Raw genomic sequence first — 11211 nt, forward strand, 5'->3', positions numbered from 1 at the left:
TAGACCTTTTGTTTCATTGTTTTGAATTTCACCCACATTGGACAAAGACAGGAATACTTGCACAGCCTGTTAGGCTTCTTTCCTTTTTTGCATAAAGCAATTATTTACATTTATCTCTACTGTTGCTCTTTTGCTGACCTCAACATTCATTTGATTATTCTCAAAATATTTTGAGTTAGGAGCAAAGGCTTTGGTCTGCTTAACGTCCACACTGTATTGTAGAATTTTTACCTGTTTAGAAAACAACCATAGAAAAAAAAAACAACCACTGTACTTTTAAAATGTCAAAGTCATTGTCAATGTCAACTTTATTTATATGGCACTTTACAGCCAACAAGATGCACCAAAGTGCTGCACAGCAAAAACACCAAAGCAATTGATAGGAGTACCTGAAAAGAAACAAGGGGAAAAAAAGGCAGAGATTATTTTTTTAAACGCGACACTAGTTTCATGTAGATGAAATCAAAACCAACTCTATCTCTAGACAGGACATAGGTGAACTGGTGGACATGTATGCTACCATGAAAGTAAACAGTCTATTTTTGAGCCATCATCTGGTGTTCACATTCTGTGGAGATTTTCACATTAGTCAGATATGAAAATAATAAAACACAGCTACAAGTCAGGGGCTCTCTGAACATCACTTGAAGTCTCAGACATAGAGATACCGTAAAAGTCAATTTATTTCTCTGCATGTAGGGAGGATTTTTTCAGAGAACTGGTTCTCAGTAGTTCAGTTCTTTGGATTGTGCTTATCAGTTACTATCGCACTTGTACAATTAACAGATTTCAGTTGTGTGCCAGAGGAGAAAAACAGTGGTGCATTCTACAGCGTGGACATGGACAATATTTTGTTTTTTCACCTTTTAACAAAGGGGGAAATCCCTCCAACATGTACAAACATTTGAACACACAGCATGCAATTAATTTGCATGTTAGTAATGTCTTTGATATGCTGCTTAGTGATGGTGGAGCCAATGAAAACCCAATAAGAATCGATAAGAGAATCAATAGGGAATTAAATTGCTAAGTGATACTGATATGGGAAAACAGCCCTTACTTGTCGAAGCATGGACTCCACTAGACCCCTGAAACAGTGCTGTAGTATCTGACACAAAGATGTTAGTAATAGATAGATAGTACCCACTTAGCAGACAGGTCTGGCCCAGATCTGGTGTCAAGCCGGCACTGCTGGCTAACTTCTGGCATGGTAAGTGGTATGTGATCCAGATATGGGCCAGGCCTGGCATAGATGGCACTGTTTGTGTGATGGCATGCCACATCTGGCCCGATTTTGGTTTGGTTTACGTGGCCCAGGCTCATAGAAAACAGGTCTGGCCTGGATCCGGCATCAAGCTGGCACTTCTGACTGGCTGGTGTCATGGCAGGGTCTATGCCAACCAGATGTGGGCCAGGTCTGACAATGATGGCACTATTTATGATCCTATTTTCCTATTTTAGTTAGAAGACCCAACTGCCACGTTGCAATACTATACTGCTATGGTAGCCAACGTTTCAAATGCAGGTTTGACAGGTTTGTGAGTGTACACTTTATCCAAAACCTAGTGTGATTGGGTGAATGTGGCATGTTATATAGAGCACCGTGAGTAATCCGGGAAAGCAGAAAAGCCCTATGTAACAATCAGTCCATTCCCTGTCTGAATAGAGTTTCGTCATGTTTCTTTTACACTATTATGTTGTTATTACATGGCTTTGTTAAGGTACACATTAGGCAGACATCTGGGGCCAGAGCTGAAACTGTTCTGGGCCAGCACAGGGCCAGCATAGTGTCTGCAACTGGCCCGTGGCTGCACACAACTTACACATGGCCGACATACCGCAAAGAATGACGACCCTTTGGTGGCCCAGATCAGGTTTGCCAGAGGTAAACCACACATGGGCCACCAAAGGGCCGTCATTCTTTGCGGTATGTTGGCTATGTGTAAGCACATTGTGGGGGCCAGATCCAGGCCACACCAATTTTGCTATGTGGGTAATAGGTGCTGTAAACTGTGAGGTGGGGGCTCCATGGAGCTGACTTGCTTGTCCAGCATATCCATTGGACCTTTTCACACTCACTTCAATCCTTACGCTTGCCCATTTTTCCTGGTTTTAACAAATCAGTGCTAAACTGCAAAACTCAGAAACAAAAAAACCAAACAAAAAAACATAAACCAAATTAGTGCTGAGGACAAAATTGTCACTTGCTCCCTAATGTATCCCACTTACTAACAGGAGTCATAATGTAGAGATAAACAAATTATAACTATAATTATATAAAATAATGTAAATAATAGTTATTGATATATTTCACTTTTAACAGAGACAGTGGAACAGCCACACCATTCTGCATGGTTAGAACAGAATTTGCCTCAAAGGAACCAGTAAACACGCTAACATACAGTAGTTTTGACTAGCACTGGATGAAACCATGCAAAAATGACTCATGTGTTATGCACGATAAGTTTTTCAAACATGTGACTAGCCAGGAAGCAGTTGGCACTCCCTTGTAATATAATACATGTAAGTACTGCTCACCTGGTCTTCACCAGCCCTGACATAGAAGCAGGAAAAAAAAAGGCATCACAGGGCTTCTGGTTAAAGCCTGTGTGGGCCAACTAGCAGGGATAGTCACCAGGCTGTTCAACCTCTCCCTGACTCATGCCATTGTTCTCAACTGTTTGAAGGCCCACACCATCATTCCCATCCCCCAAAAGACTGGAATAGACAGCCTCAATGACTAAAGACCTATAGACCTCACACCTGTGGTCATGAAGTGTTTCGAGTGATTAGGTTAGGTTGATTAGGAACATCAGAGACTGCCTAACTCCCTCTATCAACCCCCACCAGTTTGCTTACAGAGCGTATCCGGCCACGGGGGATACCATCACCATCACCCTTCACAGAGCGGTGGGAAATCTGGAGAACAGGTAGAGCTACGTGAGGATCTTTGTAGACTACAGCTAAGCGTTCAACACCAAAATACCGGACATTCTCACTACCAAACTGTACCACCTTCAGATCTCCCCTGCCACCTGCTCCTGGATCAAAGACTTCCTCAACAATTTGGACTGTCAATAAACACTATGTTACTGCATGTGAGAAGCAGCAAGTTGGAACAGTGTTCTGACCCTGGTTCATATGTACAATCTGTACTAATATTTATCAACATGATGATATAGTTTTGTTGTGGTTGAGAAACACTCACTCTTCTAAAGAAACCTTACAGTAAATGAAAGCGTGGCAGTGCCTGCCTGCCTGACAGATGAATTGTTTCAGGAGAAAGACAAGACAAGGCTCAGAAAGGTAAAATTACTTTTAATAGAGAAGCAAGATAATCAAAAATAAGATAATCAAAGCAAACAAAAAACTAAAAAAACAAAACACCTCTCAAGGAGTATTTAAACTATTTACTATTCCGATAGTAAAAAATATTATAAACTTAAGTGAAACCAGCAACACTAGGAAGTAAAACAGGGTATAGCACAGTATGACAAGACAAATGACTGAGGGGAGAATGAGGCGATAAATACACAAACAGTAACAGGAGAGAAAACTAAACAGCTGTGACAATGACTCACAAGATCAGGCTCAGGGAATATGGCACCCAAGACTCAAGTTCAGGCTCGAGCTGCTTGGCACCTAAATGCTCCTTTGGTGCCTCTCTGGTTGCTCTTGCTACTGGAACTGAACAGAATTAGCTAGCCAGTTTAGGTTAGTTGGAAGGGCCCAGGATAGTTGAAAGCAGGAGCAGAAAACACAGGAACAGAAAACTCACCGGGATAGCCAGCTCTGATTGTTCTGGTAAGAAACCAGTCAGAGCAATAGTGTCGTAGTGGGCTGTCACAGGAGACACAATGAGTTCAGGCAAAGCAGTGGAGGCTCTGGAGAGTTCTGGTCCTGGGTGCAGGGACAGGATGGAGTCTAGCGCCCTTTCTCCTCGGGATTGGGGCAGGCTGGGACCTAGCTACCTTTACCCTTCCTCTTGTGTTAGCTTTCTGTTATCATCTCTCATGTTAATGGGTTGGTTTTGACCTGTTTATTAAATCAGCTATAAAATACACTAAAAACAACAAGCTATCATCCAATTTGTTTCTCATCTCTTGGTTACCTTGTTAGGTTTCCTTATCCATGAAAATGTTGGTTTCAATACTTTTGGTGTGGACCTCTGGGCCTTTTTTCTCAGTATACCCCTCATTTTCAATTAAAAAAAATGGTAAAATGAACCTCAAGAGAATCATATTAATACATAAAAGGTTGTTGTGTTACCTGACTAATACTGAGGGGTATAGAAAACATCTCTTAAATAAATGTTTTGTATTTATTTATTTATTTTAATATTAATAACTAAAGTGACATCTATGGTGTTACGGGTCAATTTCGACCCATAGATATTTACATGAAGAAAAGGCAAAAAAAGTCTTTTTTTCAGCAATAGAACTTTAATATAAACTGAAAAAAAATGAAAAGCAGAACAGGTGACAAGTGACACTTTTTGTGTGTTCTTTGCAGAGATATTTTTTGCAATTGACAGGACACCAGAAGTGTTATACCATGGCTTCAATTATACGGTTCTTTCGAGCAGCTAACCCTAACCCCCATTAACCAGGCAGACCAGAAACATGACAGATAAGACACAATAAACAACAAGGGGAACTTTAACACATGGGATGATGACCCAAGGAGACCTACTAAACAATTAACAATAACTACAACTAAGGAACCTAGGATCTAATGCCAAAAGGACTAACTATAACCAGTGAATATCAAAATACGAGAAAACACAAAGCGCTGGGTCATACGACCCAGGACTGTGACATCTGATTTGTGAAATATCTAAAAACCAAAAAACATACATATACAAAATAACTTTTATCTTGTCAACAGTGTCAATAGTGAAATGGTCTAAAATACACTAAGATGACATTTGTCAGCATACCTTGAGGTCCAACAGGAAGAGCAAATTTTGTTTCAGATGGCACTTAATGATGATCTTCATCTGATTTAGTCTGAATCTGACACATTTTCTTTTAAAATGTCCTTCTGTATCCAAAGAATCTGTCATTCTTTATGATTTTCCTAAGCTTTTTCTAAGCTTCAGCTTCTGAATGACTGCTTACATTTGATCAAATGTTGGATGGCTGCAAATGTCCTCCAACTCAATGAGGAGAAAACTGAAGTCCTTGTATGTGCTCCTGACAGATCTTTATCCCATAGTGAAAGCCCTTGGTCCTCTCTCAGTTTATGTTAAATCCTCTGTCAGGAATTTAAGTGTCACTTTTGACTCGACTCTCACATTGGATGGTCACGATAAATCTCTGGTTCAGTCTTGTTTTTATCACTTAAGAAATGTGGCTAAGTTAAGCCCTATTTTATCTCGCTCTGAACTGGAGATTGCTATACATGCATTTATTTCCTCACACTTGGAGTATTGTAACTCACTGTTTATGTGTCTAAGCAAAGGTGATCTGGATCGTCTGCAGGTTGTGCAAAACGCTGCAGCTAGGCTTTTGACAAAGTCCATTTTAAGATCCTGGTCTTGACTTTTAAAGCTTTGCACAGATTGGCACCAGCCTACATCTCTGATCTGCCACAGCCCTAAGTCCCTAGGTCATCTGATCAGGGCTTACTTGCTATAAAAAACTAAGATGAGAACTAAGGGTGATAGAGCTTTTGCCATTGTGGCCCCTAGACTGTGGAACTCTCTCCCTCAAACCTTAAGAACTCTGGACTCAGTAATTTTCTTTTTAAACTCAAAACTCACCTTTTTAAAACTGCTTTTGCTTAATTCTAGCCTTTTTTTTTATATTGTCTGTTTTATCTTTTTATGACTTGTTATGTGCAGCACTTTGTGATTCTGTCTAGAAAGGTGCTATATAAATAAAAATTTAATTCATAATTTTTCCAGCTATATTCTCCCTAAAAATAAATGCATACCATTAGACCATTACAGCCCAACAGAAGAATTTTGCCCATGAACTCCATATCCAGTTAATTGGGCTATGGTTAACAGTAATGATAATTACTCACTACTGATAATTATACTGCCAATTGGGGATAACATCGATAAACATAACATCGATGAACATAATTTTGATCAAGTCCGTATGAGATGTAATATCATCACCTGAGCTCTGTGATATTTAAATATTTCGAGAACATGCTGCTCCCTGAACAAATGTGCTACTTCTGGCTTTTGTGTCAGTGTGACACAACTGGGATAGGCTCCAGCGCCCCCCGCCACCCTGAAAAGGATAAGCGGAAGCGAATGGACCGATGTGCAAGTGACATTTATAAGGAAAAGATTCATAATCGGGGAAAATCATAATCGGGGTGTGTTCACATTAATAAGTGACAGAGAGCGGAACTAATATGCCAAGATCTTTATCGGACAGAAAGATGAATATGTGGATGTGGACGTGTTTTTATAGTTAACACTGTTTGTTCGTTTGTCGCGACTCGCGAGGTGCAACCCTCTCGTTGTTCAATAAAAAAAAAGGAAATTGAAATATAGCTCGTCCGGTGGTTACTCACACTTTAACGATCTTAGGCACTCTTTATGGAGACGAAAGCAGCCACAGAGAAAAGGGATTTTCTTAATTTGTGTAATCTGTAATCTGTGATGCAATAAACAAGATACAGCTTTGTCCTGGTGTGACTAACTATCTAACTATCCTTTAAAAAATGGGTGAAGCGGTTTCCAAACCTGAACATGGGTGCATAAGGAAATCTTCACAAACCACACCTCTCCACATTTTTGTCAGAGATGAAGGTATCACGTTCTCGGTTAGCAAACGAGTATAGATGTCACGCTTGTTACCTGTGAGTGAAACGGTGAAAAAGCTCTCACCGATAATGAGTCTACGCGACGTTAGTACGTGTATTACATAGAACTGGACCGGAAGGGGATTTCCTCGTAGATCAGGTAAGTCATACATAAAAGTATCACATTTTAACAGATAATGCGGTAAAAACAGCTAAATGTTCACTGATATCATTATTTTTTTAATTTCCTTATGAGTGAATACAAATATTATCACAAAAGAGAAATAGCCATGTGTGCTATAATGTTTCTTTATATATGATGATAAGCTATAACCTATTTTACTCCTTTTGCTGATAATGGCTACTACACGCACACAAAAACAGACACACACACACACACACACACACAATATATGACGTCTTTGAGCTTAACTTGTGTGTATCACCACACACTCTGTCTGCAGATTGTTAATGTTTTCCGGTCACACATCCAGAATGATTTCAAAATTGAAGATGATTGTTTTCCTGCTGTGTGCCACTTGCATTGGTGTGTGTTTCAAAACCGGCTACCACTTGACTTATTATGCTGTGGCCCAAAAGCTGTGTCATGGCATAAAATGCTTATCAGAGGATAAGCAGTTGCTTCTGGATCGATCGAACAGAAGTGTTCAACCATTTCTGACTGCAAACTTAAACCTCTCACAGAATGAATTCAACTGGTGGAAGGTAAGTAGTCACCAGGAAAGGATGACATTTTTACCCACCCCAGCTCATTTGGTCTAACAACAAAGTTTATTTTAAATGTCTCACAGGATTTGCAGGCTGAAAGCCGTAGCTTTGGAATTTATAAAACAACGGTGGCCAACTTGTTTCAGATCTTCCCACGGAATCCAGATGTTATACAACCCAAATATGGCCACTGCAGGACTTGTGCTGTGGTGGGTAATTCTGGTAATTTAAGGAGATCGCATTATGGACCGCTGATAGATTTACATGAAGTTGTCATAAGGTACTATCTCAGCTAAAGGCAGTCTTCCTTAACCATTTAAGTTCCTCTCTTACAGAAAAGATCCAAACTGATGTGAAATATATCCCTTTGTGCTGTTTAGAATGAACGCTGCTATTACCAAAGGATTTGAAAAAGACGTTGGGAACAAGACAACTCATCGTGTCATGTATCCAGAGAGTGCTGTTGATTTGGATGACAACATTCATTTTGTGCTGTTTCCCTTTAAGATACAGGACTTTGAGTGGCTCATTAATGCCTCTACAACAGGTTTTACTGGAAGGTGAGTTCTATTTTTCAGGGCTACATGCACATGTATTTGACATTTATTTAACGAGACTCAGTGTCTCATTTACAAGAGAGACCTGTTTTAAACAAGCATAATCAAATGACAACAATAAAATAGAAACAACAAAATAGCAAAATTTGCCTCATAAAGATCAAGTTCCCAGTGATGATTTAACAAAATCATCACTAAAAATCATCACAATTTAAAAATCATCATGATTTAACAAAATCATCACTAGGTCTTTTAAATCTACAAGCAAAATCAGTTAAGAGAGAGAGCTGAAAGTCTTTCTGTAATGTATTCCATGAAGACACCACACCACTGAGACCACATTCTATTACTAAATTATTTACGCAACATGCAGCCTGATAAAGAGTCCTCATAACAACTCATTTTACTTCAATTCATTTAAGTATGCTTTTGTACTGTTCCTTAGGATTGTGACTTTTCTCAAATAGAAACTCTTAATACTTGTTGAACGGTTATGTTATGTAAACCATTTTTAGGCAGTTGTGCAGCCACTTTTTATGCCATGTGTGTTTGGGCACATGAGCCTGAAAATCATACTCAACATTTTCTAAATTAGTTCATTTTGTTTCAGATAAAATATTCTGATTTCATCTGAGCTTGCCCAGCTTTGTTCTTGGTCCCTCCAATGCCACCCCAGTTTTTTTTTTTTAAAAATGACACTCTCCTGTAGGTTTAGATGTCACAGTCAACATACACTACCTTCTTCTCTCCCAGCTGCTAAAATTACCTACACCGGCTACTAAGCAAAGTATCTCAAAAAATTTCCCCTAGATTGTCTTGCAACACAGAATGTACATCAAATGCAAAAATAGAATGCCAGTGCATGAATTCAACATGTATGCAGATTAAAAGGATTTGGCTGATGGATGTAGTGTATGGTGAAATAAGGTGAATTTCTATATCAAACCATTACTCTGATCCTTCTCCATGTTCAAGACGGACCATGCATTTTTTAGCTTTGTTTTTGTTAAACACCTACTTTATATTTTTCAATGTCATGCTGTTTCCAACAGGTCATATATGCCAGTGAAATCAAAGATCAAAACTAACAAGGATTTGGTGAGTAACGTCAATGGCAAAGCTTCCTGGTGGCAATGGTAAACATAAAAATAAAAGATGTTTAAAGGCTCATTCTAATTTCTAACAGGTCATGGTGGTAAATCCAGCTTTCATGAAATATGTACATGAGGTTTGGCTTGGAAATAAGGGACGTTATCCATCCACTGGCTTTATGGCTTTGATTCTTGCACTTCACATTTGTGATGAGGTAAGTACAAAGTTTTTAGTTTCTGAAGTGCCAGAAGTACGAAGTAAAATATGTTTTTTATAGTGCTGTCATTGTTAATCTCACACCCCGTGCGTGGGGCTGAATTGCACTAACATGTTGACACCGTGCAGCCCCACGCACAGGGCGATCCGCGCTAACTCGCTAACGGAGATTTGCCGTGTTAATGCGGTTATGGCATTAACGTCATTTTAACGAGATTAACACTGACAGCACTAGTTTTTTATTGTCATACAAGCTGGTCTATTTGAGTCTTTGCTAATCTGTTCATCAGTTTTTTTTGTATTGCCCTCTTAAATAGATATGCATTTCAAAAGTTATTCAAAAGTTCAAAACGTCTTTGGTGAAGATCAGAACAGGTTTAAACACCAGTATCACTTGATTAAAGAACTCTGGTTAAATCTGTGAATGGTTAAATTTCAGTTCACATGCCCTATGAAAGTGAAAGCTTCTGCAAGTCTTTCTGATGCTTCCCCTTCTTGATGTGACTAGACTACAATGTAAAGGACAGTCCGTCATGGAAAGCTTTTTAGCTAAACTTCTCAATAAGAGGTTTTGTCATTGTATACTCATGGTATAATCGTGGTGTTTCCATTTAGTGCTTGCCCAGGTCGCTGTCCAACTGTCCATTTCATTTTTCAGCAGCCATTGTCTGGAGTTTGGTTAAAAAAGGGACATTTTGCTCATGCATTTGTTTCCCATTCATTCATATGTTCATTTTTTGTCTTCCTAGGTTGATGTGTTTGGTTATGGTGCTGACCGTGATGGAAACTGGAGTCACTACTGGGAAATACTCACAAACAAAAGGTTAAGAACTGGAGTACATCCTGGAAATTATGAGTATAACATCATCCAGCAACTAGCTCAGCAACAAAAAATTAAGTTCTATGAAGGCCTAATGAAAAAAATGTGATTGAATGCCATACACTCAGTGGGTAAAGTACTGAAAGCCAAATGGATGTGTATCTACAACTATAGTTGTCTCCTAACCCTTCTAACTGAAACTGATATTGAGATTTATTAGGAAGGATGACAATTAATCTCTAAAGGGATTTTCTTTCCTAATCCATTGCTTAATTTAAATATGTAAATAAATGCACCCAGGAGTTATACTGTATGGTAGTTTCTAACATATGAGGTTTTTAAGAAATGAAGTATTTTCTTAAGAGTTGGTGGAATTACAAGAAGACAAACGACAGCAGGCAAGCTGTCGGATGTCTAAACATGTACATAGTATGTTGTGTTTAACTGAAATACTATGCTGTATTATTCTTAGTTAAAATAAGCTGTTTACATGAAAAGAAACATTTTACAGTTATGGTAAAGTAACTTATTAAGAGAGGGGGCGTTTATGTTCATGTACTGAATATTGTCAGCATTTTCTTTCATTTTTTGTTTCCTGTCCTGTTCAGTACTTCAGCAATCAGAATTGTTGTGTGAATACAATACAATACAATTTTATTTATATAGCACGTTTAAAACCAGGGGGTACACCAAAGTGCTTCACAGTAAGGAATAACGGTAAATGATTACACTGAACAGTAAGTCATTAAAACAAGGTAAAATAGACAAAATAGAGAAAACAAATAAAAAGCATTAGTAAGTAGCGATAGGGAGAAATCATGATTATCCAGAGAAATGAGTAGCGATACAGCAATTAATGAGCGGTGATAATTAGCGAGTCAGAAAAGCCAGGTTGAATAGGTAAGTTTTCAAGCGTGCTAGGATTGAATGGAGTCAGAGGCACGAATGGTAACAGGAAGACTATTCCAGAGGTTTGGTGCTACAGAGGCAAAAGCACGATCACCCCTAGTCTTCAGACGGTGCCTGGGCTGG

General features: G+C 38.9%; 1 protein-coding gene across 1 annotated transcript; it reads left to right on the forward strand.

The window, feature by feature from the left end:
• Positions 1 to 7278: 7278 nt before the first annotated feature.
• Positions 7279 to 10378, forward strand: LOC135933142 (CMP-N-acetylneuraminate-beta-galactosamide-alpha-2,3-sialyltransferase 1-like). Its single transcript, XM_065471101.1, has 6 exons — positions 7279 to 7491; positions 7578 to 7774; positions 7875 to 8054; positions 9104 to 9149; positions 9238 to 9357; positions 10109 to 10378. Exons 1-6 carry the CDS (start codon positions 7279 to 7281, stop codon positions 10286 to 10288), a joined length of 936 nt encoding a protein of 311 aa, XP_065327173.1. The 3' UTR covers positions 10289 to 10378.
• Positions 10379 to 11211: the final 833 nt, after the last annotated feature.

Source organism: Pelmatolapia mariae, linkage group LG22, assembly GCF_036321145.2.
Source record: "Pelmatolapia mariae isolate MD_Pm_ZW linkage group LG22, Pm_UMD_F_2, whole genome shotgun sequence".
Taxonomy (NCBI): Eukaryota; Metazoa; Chordata; class Actinopteri; order Cichliformes; family Cichlidae; genus Pelmatolapia; species Pelmatolapia mariae.

Excerpts from the sequence above, each read along its gene's own strand:
- LOC135933142 (XM_065471101.1), top strand. The coding sequence starts at position 7,279 with ATGATTGTTTTCCTGCTGTGTGCCACTTGCATTGGTGTGTGTTTCAAA. Across the intron at positions 9,150-9,237 it reads TCAAAACTAACAAGGATTTG|GTCATGGTGGTAAATCCAGC; the intron begins GTGAGTAACGTC and ends AATTTCTAACAG. Across the intron at positions 9,358-10,108 it reads CACTTCACATTTGTGATGAG|GTTGATGTGTTTGGTTATGG; the intron begins GTAAGTACAAAG and ends TTGTCTTCCTAG.